Source organism: Odontesthes bonariensis, chromosome 21, assembly GCF_027942865.1.
Source record: "Odontesthes bonariensis isolate fOdoBon6 chromosome 21, fOdoBon6.hap1, whole genome shotgun sequence".
Lineage (NCBI taxonomy): Eukaryota > Metazoa > Chordata > Actinopteri > Atheriniformes > Atherinopsidae > Odontesthes > Odontesthes bonariensis.
This window is the reverse complement of record NC_134526.1, coordinates 23,832,237-23,852,743: the sequence shown is the minus strand read 5'-3', so window position 1 is coordinate 23,852,743 and position 20,507 is coordinate 23,832,237. Positions and strand designations below refer to the sequence as shown.

Below are 20,507 nucleotides of genomic sequence, written 5' to 3'. Positions count from 1 at the left end.
CAAGCATCAGAAGCTTCTGTGTCATTTGAATAAACCGCGCCCCCTATCTTCATAAAAAGAATCTCACGAGGCAAAACTAACACCTTGGTGGTAATGATGGTAATAAATAGATGCCACGAAGTCCGTGATGAAACATGTTATTTGAAATAGCAGGCGTTTCAAAGCTGCTATGTGTCTGATGACACTTAATAATACATAAGTATAGCACCGTAAACAAATGCAACTCTCAAGACATGTCCAAAAAGTAAATTAGCAAGCAGTCCTTAAAACTTAGTGGGAGACACAGAAGACAAAAAACTCCATAAAAAATCATGTATTTAAAATTTCATTATTTATTTTTTTTTATACACAGAAAAAAATACAACAGAATCGTTTAATATATAATGTTCTTATAGGTATGTTACACCTGTGGTGTAGCAGAATAAATTATTGCTCACAAAAACACTTCAAAGTTAACTTCAAATAAGGTGTTTATGGTAATTTTCTAATCAAATAAATCAACCATTGTCTGAATAGTAAAAACATTCAGTGGAAAAAGAGAAAAGGGCTTTATTGGGATTTTAACGGCAAAACAGGAACTGGTGAAATATTTACAACTGATGAAAACAGTTCATACTGGTTGGTCACAACCAGAGTTAATGCATAACTGCAAAACTCCTCTCCAACTTGCTACAACTACAGGATGCCAAACATTCTATTACAACTGCCCACTGTCATCTATTCATGTGCAAACCTCTCAGCATTTCAAATGTATGCGGTATGGCAGTTCTTTGTTCATTTTGAAATAAATGCTATGAAATAAATCACATTAGCACAGAACACTGCAAACACCCTGCAAAACTGTGGCAAGATGCAAACAACAATATTTCTAGGAAGAAGAAAAAAATAAAAAATTTTTTGTTTCAAAACCTTATGAGAACCATTTTTGGTTCCAGACCAAACAGCTGTGAGATGAATCACAACTTTTTAACATCTCATTTAGATAAAAGTCTCTTTAGAAACAAGAAATGAAGCAAAGCAAAAGGTATAAGATGCTTCACAGCACTGCAAATGCCACAGCACTTATTACTCGGACAAAAAACAGTTTCAGCCTTTATTTGTAATCAAAAGTGCCACTTTTCCTCCTTAATGTCTGATTTGTTTGTTGACATCAGAGTGTGTTATATTATACTGATCTGATCTTCCATGGTAATAATACTCTTAGCTGAAATGGAGAGGTGGGAGAAAGACAAGAATATGATCTCATGTGCTGGGATTTGGCTCCTGCCTTGGCCTGAGTTTATTTGTTCCAGTAGATTTCATATGACTTCCTCTCTGAGTAAGTGGCCTCTGTCGTGCCTGTGCCGCCCCTCACTTTTTCTTTCACCACCTTCACTACCAGACCACCAGCCAGAGCGATGCCTGCCGCAGCTTTCCCAATCTCTGCCACTGCACTCATGATGCAAGTGGTTGCCGCCAGAGTGCCCCAGTGGTCAGCCCTTCCGGCCACCGATGCCACGCTGGGCCCCGCTAACTCACACACAGCCCCGGCCAATCCGGCAACCCCAGCAGCCACTGGGACATTTGCAGCTACCTGATTAGCTGCAGTGCTTGCAGACACATTTCCAACAGCGACCACTGCATGCTGTGCTGCTGCTGAAGTTAAACTACCCTGAGCCACAGAAGCAGTGGCTACATTTGCTGCACCGACTGCTGCAGTTTCAGCTCCACCGAGGGCTGCTGTGCTACAACCTGCTCCCTGCAGAGCTGCACCGATAGCAGCCCCAGCTCCCATGGTGCATCCCACGCCTGCAGCCACTCCCACAGCAGAAGCCCCAATCACACTAACCTGGCCAAGAGCCTCTAAAGCGCCCTCCTGAGGACTGGCAGCCTCAACACCAGCAACTGCTCCCACCGAACCACCCAAAACGCCGCCTGTTGCTGCCCCCAGAGCCACGGCAGTTTTCCCAGAGGCCGTTGCCACGATGGCGCCTACAGCTTTCCCAACACTTGTGCCTCCGGCTACAGACATCCCAGCTAACTGACCTGCAGCAAAACCAACCGAGTTCCCCGCAAGCGATGCTCCAACTGCCGCTGCTAAAGGGGCGGCGGCCCCAAACATTGCCCCAACTGCCATGCCCGTCGCTCCAGCAGCCACCAGGATCTTAACTCTGTCCAGCACCTTCGGCGAGAGCGCAGCTTCCCTCCGCAAGCGACTCAAGGACGAACGGAGAGACTGTCGCCTGCCAACTGCCCTGCTGCCATCCCGACGCCGACCTCTGAACAGGTCTCTCAGGAGGCTGAAGGCGCTGCTTCTGCTCTCTTCTGTCCATCTCTCAACCCTAAAATCCTCTTCACCTCTGCTGGACTCCAAGTCACACTTTCTGCGTTTTACAAGGTTAGCCTGCTCTTCCACTCTCACTTCCTCTTCCGTTTCCCCCTCTGCTTGCCCTCTCTCCCTCAGCATCCTTTTCTGCTCCTCCGTGATGGCAGCCTCCGCCTCCAAAAACAATGGATTAGTATAAAACCCCCTGGCACTCTGCTTCACCATCTCATCCACCTTCATCAATAGTTCTTTAACCTGTGCAGAGTTGCTGGGGTCTTTGTTGTTGAATACATGGTATCTACCCCCACATCTAGCAATCAGAGCTTTGAGCCCTGCAGGCGCAGTTTCTCTCAGATACGTTTCCATCCCAATGCCTTCCAGGTCATCACCCCTGGTAAAAAGAACCACGGTGTGGTGGCAGACGGCATCCTCCCCGAATACCTCGGCCATCTGGCACACAGCCTGGTTCTCATTATCTGTATATCGTCCCATTGGGACCACGAGGAGGAAAGCATGCGGACCAGGAGCAGAGAGAGATACGCACTTGGCTATCTCTGCGTGAGTCTGCTCCACACTCAAGTGAGTGTCCCCAAAACCTGGCATGTCGACCACCATTATTCTCCTCTTCCTCCTCTGTGCGACTGCCCGGCCACCCTCCTCGGCGAGCTCCTCCTCAGTGAGCTCAGCGCTGCCCAGCTCGCACATCTGGGTGACGGAGCTGGCGCTGATCTGTGACAGGAACTGCCTGCGGCCCAGGATGGTGTTTCCAGACGCGCTCTTGCCAGATCCGGTCTTTCCCACGAGGACCAGTCTGAGTTCATCGCTCCATTCAGTCTCAAACCGGCCGCCTTCACTCGAAGCCTCCATATCAGCCTCCTCGTCCTCCGATGGAACAACTGCAACAGAAATGGTCATTTGATGAGACTGACGTCATTTCACGCAGAAATGTCTGATGCAAATGATGGAATCCCACATGCAGTAAATCTAGCAATCAAGAATAGCTTTGTCTTCACTGTCTGTTGTTAATGAAAACAGCAGAAGCCAGTTTAAAGGGGCCCATCGGGGTTTACTGAGAAGCAAGGATGTCTTTGTTTTGGCTTCACAAAACACACACTGCAATCTAAATGAGCTGCACATTACAGTTCTCAGACTTCAATCGTGGTACATTTAAATGTGCTACTTGAAAAGTGCATTTGGGTCTACCGCAACCCCATAATGAAGGATATGGACATTAAGGCAGATTGGGAAGCACAGTCATTGCATCACCAGCTGAATGATGGTTTGCGTGCACTGTACTACTGGAAAACGCATCACTCTACAGGTTTTCCATTAAATGTGACGCTACGGCAAAAGCCAGCGATGGATAAACCTTACAACAGACTACAGGTTGAAAAAAAATGACCGTGATGACTGAGATGCCATTCATTAGCAACAACAGCTGTGCTTAGTCAGACCACTTACAATCAGGTTACAGGTTAGAACTCAAGGGGTAATATTGGAGTCAGACCTGAAATTTAACAGCCACATTAAATCAATGAGAGCAGAAGCTTTTTACCATCTAGAAAACATTGCTAGAATCAAAGGAATAGTGTCTAAACCAGGCTTAGAGAGACTGATCCGTGCGTTTGTCTCCAGCAGGTTAGACTGCTGTAACGGCCTGCTCACTGGGCTCTAAACGGGCTATAAGACAGCTGCAGTACATCCAGAACGCTGCTGCTCGAGTCCTGACTAGAACCAGGAAATACGACCATATTAGTCCAGCGCTCAGGTCTCTGCACTGGCTTCCTGTCGCTCAGAGAATAGACTTTAAAACAGCTCTGCTTGTGTACCAGTCTCTTCATGGTCTAGCGCCAAAGTACATCTCTGCCATGTTAGAGCCATATGAACCAACTCGGGCTCTGAGAACCTCAGGGAGGGGTCTCCTGCTGGTGCCCAGAGTCAGGACTAAACAAGGTGAGGCTGCGTTTCAGTTTTATGCTCCTAAAGTCTGGAACAGTCTTCCAGCAGATGTGAGACAGGCCTCAACTCTGACAATGTTTAAATCCAGGCTGAAAACAGTTCTATTTAGCTGTGCATATGACACCTGAAAGTATTTTATCCGCACTATTCGCTTTTAATTGAATTAATAAATGATTATTTTTATGTTTTATGGAATGCTTTATTTGCCTTCTTGGGATTTTATGTCGCTGTAAAGCACTTTGAATTGTGCTCTACATTTAAACTTGCCTTGCCTTACAGTCAGAATACTGATCAGATCAAAATAAAAACACTCCCGTAGAGGTTTAACCAAGCAGATGCTTACTCTGACTGTTTCTCATGGTCTGAATAAAAATGTCGTTTGAGGATTTCAAATTGACACGAACGACCATCGGATCTACTGGAAATTTTTGCTCCGGTTACTAACCAGTAAATTCAGTAAAGGACAACAGTCTCCCACCAGTGTGAGCTGGGGAACGTGCACAAAGTAAACTACTCTTGGTGAGCTGCAAAGGTCAACTTTCACTTTGTTTATACATACCACAGATAAGCCTGTTGAGATTGTCAATATAGGGAACACAAACAGGAAAGAAAAAGAAAAAAAAGACGTAATAGAGCTCCATCTGCGTCAGCTTCCTCTTTTGGACTGGTAGGATTTTATTGAGAAAGCAAAGCTTACTCTTATACCACCTGTTATTCCACATGTGGAAAGTGCTCAGTTCTGATGAAATGCTTGCAGGCAGCACACACTTCAGAGTCCATGTAAAGAAACAGGTTTGCTGATGCAGAGCAGATTTAAAGGTTGAACTCTGAAAAGCGACAGACTGACTTATGTTGTCAAATTCCACGTGACCACCGTACTATTTTTTATTTATTTTTTTTATCGAAGGCTTACGTTACTGAACAAGTTTCTGGCAACGTGCCCTGCACAGTCAGCCATTCAGGAAGTTTCTGCAACAAAAACCTCGCAGTTCAATAGATTAGAAACACAAAAGAGAGCCGGAGCATTAGCTGACTTATCTCCTAACGGCTCGGGATAGATGTGATTCATTATTACTCTGAGCCCCGCGATTAAACGTCCCATGAAAAGTAAAAGTCAAACGTCGACCGAAGAGATCACGTTTTGATCATCTGCAGGAACCGATTAACAGCTCACCAACAGATCAACGATTAGCATGCTAGCATTAGCAGGCTGCTAACTAGTGACGGCAAACGGAATCAAAGAGATGAAAAGATCACCGCACCTTCTTCCAGTTTAATAGACATTCTTCGGGTTTAACACGGTGCAGTTTCTCCTCTGAACCCAAGCATTGCCTTTCTTCCCGTGAAAGCAGCCGCAGTTGTGCTGAACTTGAACTCGTTTCGTTTCAGCCCAAACGAAAACATTTGGACTTTGCTCGCGAAAAGTCTCCGTGCCGGCTGCCCTCTGTTGGTCAAATGTCTCAAATGTGAGACTAAAATACACCCGGAAGGATTATGAAATCCAAATCACTTTTTGATTTTTTTTTATTTGAACATATCAGAGTCGCTTTATTCAATGAAATGTGTTAACAAAATGGCTTGTTGATTCTGCAGCAATATTATTCTTTCTCTGAATATACATATAGTTTCATAACAGTCATTTTACTATTTTAAAATCACATCAATTTTAGTTTAAGATATGTCAATTTCCAGCTAACATAACAAGAAAAATATTCAACAAAGACACAGGGCCGTGAGGTGAAGGGTCAGATACTGTATTTCTGCTTGACAGATGATTCCTCACAACAGGGTCATTAAAGCAGAAACCAGTGCAGGGTGAAAAGAAGGACTCAGCGCTGGGATCCCTTCAGATGGTGAGGAAATTAACATCAAAGAGGATGAAACAACGAACCAACATTGAAATGAGATGAAATCATAATGTCCTTGAGGCAAAAATGAATAAGAAACCTGTCCTTACAACAAGAGCGGCAATGAGAAGTCTGCCTTTTCATAAGCATCCCTTTAGAAATGAACCTAACAATGCCTAGTTTTCAAGAAAAAAAATAAAATAAAAAAAAGCGTTCCAAACACCAAACTTAACCGAAACAGAACCAGGCCACATTTAATTGAGGTCAAATTTATATTCAGCAACTAAACGCATTTAAAGCATAAGTGTTTTACACAGTCAATCTGGACCAGACACAATACGATAGGGTTTTTGTAAAGTAAACTCAGAATGAATCATTTTCCAAAATTCAATTATATAATCCTCATGTGCTCAAAAATAAGATTCCCCTCGTTTCCCAGAATCATCCTGTTATACTAAGTTAGATTCTTCAATGGTAAATTACTGCGGATTGACAGTAATTCCAGCCTTCGTCTCAACCTGACTACTCTCCTCCTCCACTTCAGCTTTTGTCACATTGAGGGTGCCTCTCTTGTTTTCTGCGGAGCACCTGGCTTTTGAACAAGCGATGGCAGCTTTGGGTGTCTTTGCTGCCATCACAGCCTACAAGTCAAGCCGCTCCTTGTTGACCGTGTGTGCTCCCTCTTCCTCTACTCCTTTTTTTTCTGCTCCTCACGGGCACTGAGGTGTGGCGCTACAGCTCGGAGCGAGAGCGGGAGATGCGAGGGCCTTTCCGGATTTCTTTCCTCTTCTCCTCCTTCCTCCTCCTCTTCTCCTCCTCTCTCAGGATCTTCTGGAAAGCTTCGGCAGTGTGAAGAACCTGCAGCAGTTACGGGGGGCCAGAGAGACATTTTTAAGAGTGGCACCGTTGTTTCTTTGAAAAAAAAAAAAAAGGTCTAAAATCAGCACAACTGAGCAAAGATCATCAGGGTGTTACAATGTGTTACCGGGCAAAAACAGAACAATGGATAATGGGTAAAGCGTAGAACAAGATGTGTGCCTCTTACTCACATCATCCCTCTCGGTGCGGTATGGATTTATAAAGTCTGGGGATTTTTCTGTTATTCCCAGCTCCTGTGACATCTGAGGGATGAGCAGGAAAGACAACAGAGGAAGAGTAAGAGATGATAAATACTACTTTGGCTTAAGAAGACCAAGAGTGGGGTTATTGTGGCAGAAATGAGGGCTTGAACACACACTTTTCGGGGTGCAAAATGCGGCTTGGACCGAGAATGAATCCACTTTATAATCCTTTTGCTAAGCTCACAAATGAATCCTTCCGAGATTGAGCTCATTAAGCCACAAGCTTAAAGTCAGAAAAACCTCTCTTTAATCAGTGTTGCTCCTGTAAATCTTAAACCCAACAATAAATCACGGATAAACATGGTGACCGATGATATATTCCACCGTGACAGAGACGCATTAGCTGGCACCGAAGATGAATTGTCGGCCGCCACGACAGGAGACTGCATTATCTCGCCTTTCACCCCGACTGTGTTGTTGCTCTGTCATTTTTATGCACTAGTCCCATTCATATCGCAGCGCTTTATGTAGCAATATACGGCTTTATTGCGGTGATTCCATATTTTTTACTACATCCCCCTGCTGGGAAATGTCCCATCAGCTCAACATGAGCTAATATTTATGTCATCTGACAGGAAAGGACCCGGTTCACATCCTCCAGCTAATAATGGCTTGACTGCACAAAAAAAATAACAAAAAGCAACTAAACCGAACCAATTGTAAACCTTTACAGTAAGCTACAAGCTGAGAGTTACTCATTTCATAGATGACAGAACTCCAATTTTAAGCCTGAAACCTCATCGGCGCCAAACGTGTAGCCTTAATTTGAGTGTCCCAAAACAAAACCAAGCGGAATGACGGGTACATGACAGGACCAGCTGGACTTACGAGTGTGAGGACATGTTGGTGGGCACCTCCCGTGAAAACTCCGGTCTGGTTACAGAAATTCAGCCCCCAGCGCAGCAGACCACCCCAGTCGGCGTTGCGGTCGTAATAGTGGTGGACAATACGTGGGAAACGCAAGGCCACGTCACCAAAGAAGGCGGTGTTCTCCACGACATGGGAATAAGCTGCGAGGAGGGCAGACAGACAGAACAGAGTACGCTGATAAACAGAAGGGAGGAACCGCTGTGGTCATGGAAAAAAGCTGTTAGAGGGACACTCAGCGGGTGGTGGCAGTGGTGTGGTCGATGACATTTAAGACACTAATCGATATAAAAAGAGAGCCGATATTAATGACACTAAAAAGAATAAAGATGAAACAATGACTGGCAGACTTTAGAGGGGGGCGACAGAGCACCGGGCAAACCGGCTTGGAGCGAAAGACCAACAAAAGCTGGAGGAAAAAAAGGATTCAAAACAATTAGATGATTAAAACAGCCAAGGAGTAAGAGTAAAACGGACCTTCTTTGATCTTATCATCCATGGGGAAGGGGTCATCGGGGTGCATGTTGGCCGACACCAGTATCTGCCTCGAGTCCTCCAGCACCTTAAGTAAGGATAGACCTCAATGACCCGGTGGATTTATCTGGAACTATGTACTTTCAATGAATTACAATCCCAGGTCCAAAGAAAAAAAACCCCAAAAAAGCAGGGAACTTTTGGCAAACCTCATCGACTGATATCTTATTTATGATAGAACACAGGAAAACATCATATTCTGAAAGGAAGACATTTTACAAGCTCATATAAAAGATATATATATTAAATACAACTCAGAAAGCTGGGACAGGGCCATGTTGACCACTGTGAATTATCCCCTGTTCTTTTATCAACAGTCTGCAAACATCTGGGAACTGAGGAGACCAGATGCTGGACATCTGGGAGAGAAATGTTGTCCCATTCTTGTCTGACTTAGGACTCTTTGATATAGGAAATAAGTCTTCTTTGCTTTCGGTAGGTGAAACATCTGGACCGCAGGCAGCTCGGTCCATCACTACTCTACCGCTACAAAGCCAAGCTGTCGTAATAGATAAAGACAGTAGTTTAGCTTTTTCTTTCTGAAATATGCTTTTTTTTTTTTAACCCCCTGGAAAAGATGCCATCTGGATGGAAGCATGTGCTGCTTTGACCCGAGTTGCCCCTGTTCCAATACGTTTCAGACGTCATGAAAATGAAAATCACGAAATAGTAAAATGTCTCAATTTCAACATTTCGAAGTTTTCTATGTTCCAAAGATATTGGTTTATTTTGACATTCTATACAACATTCCCGCTTTTTCTGGAAATGGGGTGGCAGGCGAGTAAGACAAAGAAAATTGCACCAATGCCAGCAGCTCTGTGAGACTGGACTTACAGTGAGCACAGTGTTGCTTTGAGCTGATGCTAATTAATCCTATCACCGTGTTTTACACACCACTTTCCAGCCACCGACACTGACTGCGTTTCCAGTCAGCGCGGCATCAGAAAAGCACTCCACCTCACATATAGAGTGGCACAGTAAGTGCTGACCATGTTTTTCTGCCACTGAAGGTTGCCTATCCTGGATGTCCTTGTGAGGCTCGCAGATGCATAGATAACTGTCCAATGAGAAATGGAAGAATACTGTAAATCAAAGCTGCCAGCCTGATGCCAGAGAATTGCACTTTGAGCGGTCTGAATTAACATTCAAATAAAAGCAAACGATCACGAATGCAATCGATTTGAGGCCTCCGATTCTGTGTTGTTGGTTGAACTCTTAGAACTCTGTTTTCTGATAGTAGTGGCCTCGGCTGTGCATGCACACGCTACCTTGAAAAGTCCTTTGAGCATGATGTCTATGATCTTGTACTGTTGGTTGATATCGTTCAGCTCGACTAGATTCTTGAGCGCGTTCAGCTGATCTTTTCTCTTGGTCTCAAACAGCCGCTTATCTGACAAGAGGAGGTCAAGAGGATACAGGCACAACACATGGGAGCAACTTCTCACATCCATCTGTCACACTTAAAGTTCAGCACTGAGTGGCTCGCACACAAAGAATGGGCAGACACATTCACAGACTATCAGCAGTAGAAGGATACAGATCTCCAGGTTGGAGTCTTGCCGTGGTCTGTGCGTGTCAGAGTCTGCTGAGCTGAAGGCGGCGGCGGCGGCAAGTGCCAGGACCACCGCGCTGACACTCCGCATGGTCACCAGGGGGTGGCAGAGGGACACTCTTCTGGACACAAGGAAGATCAGCCATGAGACATCTTAAACATAAAATGATTAGTTGCATGATTTCATTGGGTTACAACTCAAAACAGCAGGAATTTTTGGTTTTATTTAATTTAATTTGACGCGGACATGTTACTTTCATTCACAATGAGCTTTTGCTTCCTTTTCTACAATTCACTTTTTCCTCTTCCAAAGCTGTTGGAAAGGCCGTCTCTCATTTGATACTTGCAGGATCTGCGATAAGAGAGACATGCTGAAGATAAATGATCAATATGGCACAACAGAGGGTGACTGGCATCCGTAGAGGGGGGGCCTTATGTTCCCTTTAAGGCCCATCTGATGTCTGGCACTTGCTTATTCCCCAGAGGAACTTATACAATCTCCGTACAAGATTCTTGCCTCTCCTCTCCTCTCCTCTCCTCTCCTCTCCTCTCCTCTCCTCTCCTCTCCTCTCCTCTCCTCTCCTCTCCTCTCCTCTCCTCTCCTCTCCTCTCCTCTCCTCTCCTCTCCCCCCGTCCCCTTCGCCTCCCTATTGAAAGCAGCGGCCTACAACTGTTTCCTTCCTCTGCGACATCCTCCTCCTTTGAGGCTTTTTTTATACGTTTGAAAGGGATGGATGAAAGTGAGAAGATAAATAAAAGAACTGGAAATGAGAACTAATAAAATTAAAAATTGATTAAGGACATTTTTCTTTATTTTAGAAAACATTAGCTGAAAACAGAAGTAACTGGAGGGAGGGACGAAACGATGTTAATGAAAAGCTACGAGATATATTCCACATAATTCATACATAATTTAGCAAGGGATCCATCAATTAGACTATCAGAAGGATGCAGTGGGCTATGAGGCTTGGAAGGGGTTGAGTGGAGAGTAAGATTAGGGGAGGAAAGAGATGAGTAGATGGGGGGGGTGTTGAAGCTCTTAGAAAGAGAGGAGTGAGACCTGTGGGAAAACAACAGCTTTCCTGGTGAATATTTCATCCACCTTTTCTAAGACACAGTGGCAAAACTGGAAGATGCGCATAGAAGAGCAAGTGCAAGATAGAGGAGGAGTGCCAGGCTGTGGAGGAGGATAATGAGCACAAGGGACTTGATTCCTGCACTAACTGAATTAATCTTTGCAAGCCAGGGTGCCGATTCTTGAATGTGAAGGACTAAGAAGTGATCAAATGTCTCGGGGTGTGAATGTTAATTCAGACCCAGCGATTCCCCTGCAGAGTCTCTCTCAAATCAGATGAGAAAACCACGTTAGTAGACACCCGCCATCCCTCGTCAGCGTGCCGATAACGTGGACAAACAGAGATCATTTCACCCTCGGAACTCACTTTCCATTTCACAGCCTCAGAAGCTAAACACATCCTGACAACAGCGTGGCAGCTGTCCAAAAACCATCATTTCAGAGTAGCTCTCAGGAGATTTCTGGAAACGTATGGAAAGGAATTCGGTTTTGTGGCAGCTATGCCTGCTTTCTGTAGTCACTGAAGCCACCCGTGTGAAAATAAAACTGTTGAGCTTTTCTCTCAGTCAGCAGAAACAAGTGTTCCCGAAGACATCTGTGTGTTCCGAGACCATCAATTGAACTGCTTCCAAGCCTTCTGAGAAATGCTCCACTAAATACCCTTAAGTGCTGGTCGAAAGCTTCAATATTTCTGTGCAACAGCCAAGGACAGAAGGCCCTGTCTCCCCTGTGGCACGAGCCTGTCGAGTTATTTGATGCTCCTGTGTGCTTCCAAGCAGGCGGCCGTGTAGTTTCGACAGATATTTATGAGCAAAAAGGTTATTGCCGCTGGCACGGTTTAACACAGTCAACACATATAGTATATCCAGCAGCTGCCAAGGTTTCCGTGTAAAAAGGGCAATGTGCTGAGATTTTAGGAAGTTGTGGAAGCAGGACTTAAACAGCAGATCAATCATTTTAAATGTGGCATGGACGACATTGAAATAAGAGTCCAACCGCGACCATTAGCTGTAAGCAGGCAGAACTAATTACACAGCAGGAAAATCTTACAACATGGAAGTAATCAGAAGGGTGAAGGCACTGGCTCAATTGTGACCATAATAAGAGGCTGTGACACACTGCATGCTGACGAAAAGGTCAAGTGCTCCTTGAAAATGATGCCAGGTTGCTCAAAGGGAAACGAGACCTCGAACAGTCAGGTAGACAGAACTTCCATCTATTTCACTTTCATATCCTGGTTTTCTACATTTCCTGCATTTTTTTTTTTTTTTTTTTTACTCAAGGTGTAAAACAGCACATAACAGATAGGTTCATTTAACCCAGCATTCTTTCATATCCTCCTCTACTGAGTCTTGGACTAGAATAGTTTCCTTCCAGTCAACCCACTGATGTTCAATATTTCAGATGGTAGGCCTGGTTCACATTTAGGCTTTCCCTGTGGTACTCCAGTAGGCAAAAAGTGTTGGTTATGTGGAGGCTGCGTAGAGATGGCTGAAGTCATGTAAGCCCACATAAATCTCTTGGCTGTTGAATTTCTTCTCTGCCAACGACAACCTCGCTGGGCAGAAAGGCTGAATTCTGATTTTCCTATGTGGGAGATCCAGGTTCCAGCTTTGTCAGTGAAGTAAGTCACTGTGTCCAGTCCCTCCTTTCTGTTCTTGAATTGCCTGTTTTGTAGAAATATGCGCCATATCCAATGTTATTGTGCTTTTCTTTAGTTACTTCTCTAAAAATGACAGCGCAATGGAGTAGAATCAGAGATTAATTTCCTTATCAAGTGCTGTATATAATCCTGACAAACATTCATCTGAAAAGGGAAACTGACCCTTGATGAATGGTCAAAGCACCTCCAGAGAGGATGGAAAAAGCAAGATGCCCATCAGACAGACAGCTGGATGGAGTGGATCCTATTTCCCCTCGGGCTTTAAGCCTGGAGGGGGAGGCTTGCGGTTCAAGGTCTGACACTTCATCTTTCTCTCTCTGCATGTATCGGAGGCTCTTCCCTCTGTCATCATTCATGCAAAGGCAAATCAACGGACATGCGTAATGGTGATGATGGTGGCCGAGCCTGGATAAAGACTGGCATGTGGACTAATAATTACAGCTTGGTTAATTGATTGCATGTCCCCTACCTGACCCGAGTTTCTTACAGCCTGGGTCTATGAGCAAATATACAATCCTTTTAATTTAAGCCGGAAATTACACACGTAACGTAAAACTGTGATGTAGACGGCAACTTCACAGTAAAACATGATTATTCAAACACTTTCTCAAATACTACGCTTTTTGGGGGAATAAACCAAGTATCTGAAGTCGCTCATCTACACCTTAAAACATCTCGTGTGATCGCATCTGTATGCCTCCTCTTATGCACCAACCAGCGGGGATCGAGCGCTGGACGTTACCGCCACGCAACTCGATGTTTCACTCACCGTGTTGTAGCGAGATCACGGCAGCGGCAACAAGCAGCGATTAGCGGGCAGCCTTTGCTCCAGAGCGGTGCAGCTCAACCCTTTTGTGTATCCCCACTCAAAACCTTAAAAAGTCGGCCCGCCGTCGGGGGAAAACGGGACGGTCAGCTCACCCCTCCAGATCCTCAGGTGACAACAGCGGCGGCGGTTCATTTACATGCGGCTCTCGCTGCTCCACTCCACCAGCGCCACGATCGCACCGGCTGGCTTGTCTTGGACGAATGACAGCGAGCGGGCGATAACACGGGGGAGGATGTGGTTTCCACACGGCGGACTTAGAAAGACGCACCGAACAGGTCCTCGGAGTTTCCCTTCTTCCACTAAATTGGGCTTCAGTTACTCACATAAAAATGTATATTCAATAAACTTTCAGGTAAAACACGTCACTGTAAGAAGAGTAGGTGCTACCTTTATTTGCGGCGGACTCTGAGGTCCAAATGCTGACAGAAGTTGCAGTTGAAAGTGATTAAAAATGCAACTGTATTGGTCACATGGACGGTGGTCCTCGGTGGTGATATTTTAAGAGGGAAACCCTTCTTAAAGTCTGAATCAAAAAGGCCATCAACAGGAGCTTCCCATTGTTACAGTGAACAGTAATTTATTTGGCTCCTGGAATGTCAGACAATTAGACACTTCAAGTAAACACACTGTTAAAAATCTTTTAGAAAAAGGCCATCTTAAGACTTTTTTCCTTTACACTGACATTCTTCTATGCACGACAAAAAGCAAAGCTTTATCACCTCACTGTCAATGATTATAGATCACTGTGGTGGTGTAACTTAAGATGTAAGATGTGCTGCTAGTAGATACGAGCCAAAGAGATGAAACAATAAATTAACGAGTAAGAGAACTGAGACCATGGCTTATGAATGACTAAAATATTTCCATCAGCTTGTTGTTGTTTTTTTTTTTTTTTTTTTAATATTTTTTTGGGGCTTTTTATGCCTTCAATCACAGGACAGTTAGAGAGAGACAGGAATGCAAGGGGCAGAGAGAGAGGGGAGACATGCAGCAAAGGGCCGCTCGGTGCGGGACCCGAACCGGGGCCAGCTGCAGCGAGGACTGCAGCCTCCCCACATGGGGCGGACTGCCCAACCCACCACGCCACCGACCACCCCTCCATCAGCTTGTTTTAAGAGTGAAGTCCGACAGACAGATGGATACGTCTCCAATATGTCTGAAGAGAAGAGTTAAAGAGCAATAAAGCAAGGTGGCAAAATCTAAGCACGTGAAAGAGAATCTCTGGATTTAACGGGACATTTTGAACCGAAACTATCAACTTTCAGCTGGTTATTTTCTGAACTAAATCTGTAAGCAGAGTTGATAGTGTTACACTTTCTTGTGGCGCATTTGCTACTCTTGTCATAACAGAACAATCTTCTTTTAAATAATATAACATTAGCTTACAATGTGAATGCGAAACTGAACAACCACCGAAAGGATTTCTGAGACTGAAAGTGTGTGTCAGTGAGTCAATACGTATGCCTGAAGTTCTGCCCCTTTAGGTACCGACTTTGACTTTCCAGCAGATTCTGTGCAGTTTAACACACTTTCAGCAAAAAGAACAAGACAGACATTCAATAGGCTGCCAGAGAAAATCAATGCCAGTATGGGCATCTTTCACAATGTGCTCGGAGTAGGCTACGTGTGCACATGTACCGCACATGTTGATGTTTTCACTGAACTTATTATCTGCAGAGACATGCTCAGGGTTTTGTTTGTGAATGCATATCAATGGCAGTATGCCAGCGGGTATTCGTGTGAATGAGGTTGCTTTAGTTCAGGTGATGGATACATGATGTTGGAGGACAGACAGGGGTCGCAGTTCTCAGTCTGTTGTTCGAGCTCCTCCATCATTTTCTTCACTCTCAGCCTTTGCTCCTCTGTGGGGAGTGATACACCGCTCTGGATCTGCGTGAACAAAAGCAAGGGAACATTGTCATTTTCTTGATTTTGAATTTAAGAGAGGAAGTATCTGGCATACTGGAGGAGTTTTGAGGAGAGTTTGAAGAATAAAAGGTTAATATGCACTCGAGATGAGGAGGGTACGAAAAATGATCAATCTGAATATGAGAAGAATATATCTCAAGAATAGCAATTTTAAATACAATTACAGTGCACAAAAATATTTTTGGAAAACCATTCGATTTTCTCACATTCTCAACAAATGATCATCGTCTTTCTCTTTGATGTCATGATCATAATTTGCTGCTCAATAGTTAGCAACTGCACTGATGCAAGGAGTCTTGTAACTGGACTTTTTCTTTTCGTGAAGTCCAGTTATTCAAGCTCTTAGGATTACAACAAACCTGGATGGCTGACAGCCTACACCAACATTTTGACTGAATTGCTTTGATTTAAAATGACGGTGAAAACAGAATTGATAATAATGCTCAGGCTTTATGAAGATCAACAAAAGTATTCTGTAGAGCTCCCACACTGTCTGTGTTGCACATACCACTCCTATTACATACTACAGCTAAAGATGGGATCAAGTCACTAGAAGATGGCGTTCAATTCAATTCAATTCAATTCATTTTTATTTATATAGCGCCAAATACAACAAATGTCATCTCAAGGCACTTAGATAGTAAGTCCAATTCAAGCCAATTGGAATTCAATTAATTAATAATAATCATAATTCATAAAATAATCCAATTCGTTCATATAGAGCCAATTCAAAAACAATTTCCTAGCTAAGAAAACCAACAGATTGCACTGAAAACTTTTTGTTTTTCGGTCCAATCTCCCGGCCTGAGCGGCGTGCCTGAGGCGACTGTGGAGAGAAACGACTCCCTTTTAACAGGAAGAAACCTCTGGCAGAACCAGACTCAGGAAGGGTGGCCATCCGCCTCGACCAGCTGGGGTTTGAGAAGACAGAAAAAGGGGGGGGGGAATGGGGAGGGGGGCAGGGGGCCACCGCGACGGCGGCACTGTAACACCATTCAAAGGATATCTGTTGGAACAGGGAAACACGAGTTAATGACCACAATAATATCACATATACATAAAGAGAGTAAAGTGAGGAAAGGTGTGTCAGATGAGGCCCCCCAGCAGTCTAGGCCTATAGCAGCTTAACTATGGGATGTTTCAGGATCACATGAGCCATCCCTATTCAAGGTAAACACAAGAAACTTGTGCTAACGAAAAAATAAATAACAAAATAAAGTAAAGGACCAGACTCAGTGAGTAATTCCCTATACTCCCTATATAGATCTGCTCCTCACACCACAACAACCATCTTTTTACAGCCACAAGCTACCTCAGCCTCTCACCAACTGCACACCAGTCACAGCGGGGTGGGGATGCAAACCCTGGTTCGGGTAGGGGGAGAAATAAAAGAGGTAAGAGAAGCGGGAATGGGATTCAAACCCTGGTTTGGGTAGGGGGTAATGAAAGTATAGAGGGTGCCAGAGGTGGAGGCAGAACAAGACACACTAGCAGACACACTATCAGATTCAACATACCTAACTATAAGCTTTATAAAAAAGGAAAGTTTTAAGCCTGGTCTTAAAAGTGGAAAGGGTGTCTGCTTCCCGGACATTTACTGGCAGCTTATTCCACAATTGAGGGGCCTGATAACTGAAGGCTCTGCCTCCCATTCTACTTTTAGAAACTCTGGGAACCTCAAGTAAACCTGCAGTTTGGGAGCGAAGTGCTCTGTTAGGAAAATATCTTACAATGAGATCTTTAAGATATGATGGAGCTCGGTCATTAAGAGCTTTATATGTAAGGAGAAGAATCTTAAATTCTATTCTGAATTTAACAGGGAGCCAATGAAGAGAAGCTAAAACTGGAGAAATATGATCTCTCCTGTTAGTTCTCATCAGAACTCTGGCTGCAGCATTTTGGATCAACTGAAGGCTTTTCAGAGAATATGTAGGACAGCCCAATAATAAAGAATTACAGTAGTCCAATCTTGAAGTAACAAATGCATGAATTAGTTTTTCTGCATCACTCTGAGACAAGATGTTCCTGATTTTAACAATATTACGAAGGTGAAAGAAGGCAGTCCTAGAAACCTGTTTTATATGCGAGTCAAATGATAAGTTCTGGTCAAAAATAACTCCAAGGTTCCTCACTGTAGAACTAGAAGCCAAGGAAATACCATCTAGAGTAACTATATAGCTAGACAATTTCTCCCTGAAACGCTCAGGTCCAAAGATAACGACTTCAGTTTTGTCTGAATTTAGCAGCAGACAGTTCTGAGTCATCCAGGTCTTTATGTCTTTAAGACATGCTTGTAGTCTGACCAACCTATTGGTTTCATCTGGTTTTATAGATAAGTACAGCTGAGTATCATCAGCATAGCAATGGAAATTTATGCCATGCTGTCTAATAATGTTACCTAATGGAAGCATGTATAAAGTAAAAAGAATCGGTCCAAGCACAGAACCCTGAGGAACTCCATGACTTACTCTGGTGTGTGAGGAAGATTCTTCATTTACAAGAACAAACTGAAATCTATCAGATAAATATGATTTAAACCAGCCTAATGCAGTTCCTTTAATCCCAATAACATGTTCAAGTCTGTGTAATAAGATACTGTGATCGACCGTATCAAATGCAGCACTGAGATCCAACAGGACAAGCACAGACACAAGTCCGCTATCAGAGGCTAAGAGGAGATCATTGGTAACTTTCAGCAGTGCAGTTTCTGTGCTATGATGCACTCTGAATCCTGACTGAAACTCTTCAAACAGATTATTTCTGTGTAAATGATCACAAAGCTGAGCTGCAACTATTTTTTCAAGAACTTTAGACATAAAAGGGAGATTGGATATAGGTCTATAATGAGCCAACACTTCTGAATCAAGAGTAGGTTTTTTAAGTAAAGGTTTAATTACAGCAACCTTAAAAGTCTGAGGTACATATCCTGTCAACAAAGACAGATTGATCAAATCCAATATGGAAGTGTCAATTAATGGGAAAACCTCCTTGAACAGTCTGGTTGGGATTGGGTCTAAAACACAAGTTGATGGTTTAGAAGAGACTATTGCTGTTGTTAGTTCAGAGAGATCAACTGGGCAGAAGCCGTCTAAATACAAATCAGGTTCTAAAGATACTTCTAAAGCTGCTGTACTTGATGATACATCACTGATAATAGTGGGAAGGACTCCATCAATCTTCTCTCTGATAGAAACAATTTTATTAATAAAGAAGCTCATGAAATCATCACTGCTGAGAGTTAAAGGAATAACTGGCTCAGCAGAGCTCGGACTCTTAGTCAGACTGGCTACAGTGCTGAAAAGAAACCTGGGATTATTCTTATTCTCATCTATCAATGATGAATAATAAGCAGTTCTAGCTTTACGAAGGGCTTTCTTATACATTGTTAAACTATCTTTCCAGACTAACTGAGACTCTTCTAAATTAGAGGAACACCACTGTCTCTCCAGCTTTCTTGCAGTCTGCTTTAAAGCACGCAGCTGTGAATTATACCAAGGAGCCAACCTCTTCTGACTGATTACCTTCCTTTTCAGAGGGGCAACATTGTCCAGTGCTGTACGCATTGAAACTATAGTGCTGTCAACAAGAGAGTCAAGTGCTGCTGGAGTAAAGTTTATGTAGTCGTCCTCTGTCATATCTGCACATGGCAGTGAAGAAAAGGATGATGGAATTAATTCTTTAAATCTGGTTACAGCATCCTCTGATAGACACCTTCTATATGTAAATTTCTTCTCAGAAACTGTATAGTCAAGTAATGTAAACTCAAAGGTTATCAGAAAATGGTCAGATAAGACAGGGTTATGAGGGAACACTGTTAACTGTTCACTCTCAATGCCATAAGTCAGCACAAGATCAAGGGTGTGATTAAGGCAGTGAGTCGCTCTGTGAACACTCTGAGAAAATCCAATAGAGTCTAATATAGAATTAAAGTTCATATTCAGGCAGTCATTTTCAACATCTACATGAATATTAAAGTCACCCACTACAATGACTTTATCTGTACTCAGCACTAACTGGGATAAAAACTCTGAGAATTCAGACAGAAACTCAGAATAAGGGCCAGGTGGACGATACACAACAACAAACACAAGAGGTTTCTGGGATTTCCACTTTGCGTGGGAAAAACTGAGAATCAGATATTCAAAAGAGCTCAAACTAATCTTGGGTCTGGGACTGATGAGTAACCCTGATCTGAAAATAGCTGCCACTCCTCCTCCTCTGCCTGTGGTTCGAGGAACGTGAACATTTAAACAGTCAGAGGGAGTTGCTTCATTAATGCTAAAATGATCCTCCTGCTGCAGCCAGGTTTCTGTAAGACAAAATATATCAATATGATGATCACAAATCAACTCATTCACTAACAGAGACTTCGAAAGGAGAGATCTGATATTCAGCAAACCACATTTAATAGTTTGATGTTTTTGTTCAGTTAAAGTTTTTGTTTTAATAATTTCTTTTTGCACAAGAGGATTTGCTCCTTTTGTGTTAATCGATTGGGTGGGTAGCAGCAGGTGGGAAGCTGCAGAGAAGTTGTGAGGAATAGATTGTTAGAAGAAAGACCGGACTATAAAAAAGGTTCCAACACTGTTTGGTAATTGAAAATAGCAGTGGGGGAGACAGGGGAAAATGAAGTGGAGTTAGTGGGGTGAAAACAATTTGGAGCAAAATGAAAAAGAGGGAGGAAGCTAAGGGTGAATGGCATGTAATTGAAAAACTGCCAATTTTTTTTGCAAGAATGAAGGTGATAAGAGTGGAGGTGACAGAGTCCTTCTGGTGTGAGGGAAACAAAAACAGGCATCAGAAATTCTGACAAAGCGTGCAGCACA

At 43.5% G+C, this 20,507-nt stretch overlaps 3 protein-coding genes across 5 annotated transcripts in view; all 3 read right to left on the bottom strand.

Moving 5' to 3' along the window:
- Positions 1–531: 531 nt before the first annotated feature.
- Positions 532–5,718, bottom strand: LOC142371586 (uncharacterized). Its single transcript, XM_075454278.1, has 2 exons — positions 5,527–5,718; positions 532–3,201 (listed from the first exon to the last, which is right to left on the bottom strand). Exons 1-2 carry the CDS (start codon positions 5,546–5,548, stop codon positions 1,280–1,282), a joined length of 1,944 nt encoding a protein of 647 aa, XP_075310393.1. The 5' UTR covers positions 5,549–5,718; the 3' UTR covers positions 532–1,279.
- A 93-nt stretch (positions 5,719–5,811) lies between these two features.
- ccdc134 (coiled-coil domain containing 134) lies at positions 5,812–13,949 on the bottom strand. 3 transcript variants are annotated; one of them, XM_075454454.1, is made up of 7 exons: positions 13,693–13,949; positions 10,171–10,307; positions 9,902–10,023; positions 8,577–8,661; positions 8,061–8,242; positions 7,161–7,232; positions 5,812–6,969 (listed from the first exon to the last, which is right to left on the bottom strand). In XM_075454454.1, exons 2-7 carry the CDS (start codon positions 10,274–10,276, stop codon positions 6,844–6,846), a joined length of 693 nt encoding a protein of 230 aa, XP_075310569.1. In that variant the 5' UTR covers positions 10,277–10,307; positions 13,693–13,949; the 3' UTR covers positions 5,812–6,843. The 3 variants fall into 3 exon arrangements, with proteins under 3 accessions (XP_075310569.1, XP_075310570.1, XP_075310571.1); XM_075454455.1 differs by having other exon boundaries at positions 10,171–10,304; XM_075454456.1 differs by having other exon boundaries at positions 13,845–13,949.
- Positions 13,950–14,853: 904 nt separating this feature from the next.
- mei1 (meiotic double-stranded break formation protein 1) overlaps positions 14,854–20,507 on the bottom strand; it is a 77,924-nt gene continuing 72,270 nt past the window's right edge. Inside the window, exons 31-32 of the mRNA XM_075454393.1 lie at positions 15,527–15,642; positions 14,854–14,908 (exon numbers count right to left, since the gene is read on the bottom strand). Of these exons, the coding sequence (XP_075310508.1) occupies positions 14,854–14,908; positions 15,527–15,642 (171 nt within the window). The remainder of the gene's footprint in view (positions 14,909–15,526; positions 15,643–20,507) is intronic.

Bases quoted from the DNA above. Each gene is read 5' to 3' on its own strand.
- LOC142371586 (XM_075454278.1), bottom strand. From the start codon at position 5,548: ATGTCTATTAAACTGGAAGAAG. The intron at 3,202-5,526 runs GTGCGGTGATCT...TTTCTGTTGCAG, and splicing joins GTCTATTAAACTGGAAGAAG to TTGTTCCATCGGAGGACGAG.
- ccdc134 (XM_075454454.1), bottom strand. From the start codon at position 10,276: ATGCGGAGTGTCAGCGCGGTGGTCCTGGCACTTGCCGCCGCCGCCGCC. The intron at 10,024-10,170 runs GTATCCTTCTAC...TCCTCTTGTCAG, and splicing joins AGACTCCAACCTGGAGATCT to ATAAGCGGCTGTTTGAGACC. The intron at 7,233-8,060 runs GTAAGTCCAGCT...CTCATCCCTCAG, and splicing joins ACCAACATGTCCTCACACTC to ATGTCACAGGAGCTGGGAAT.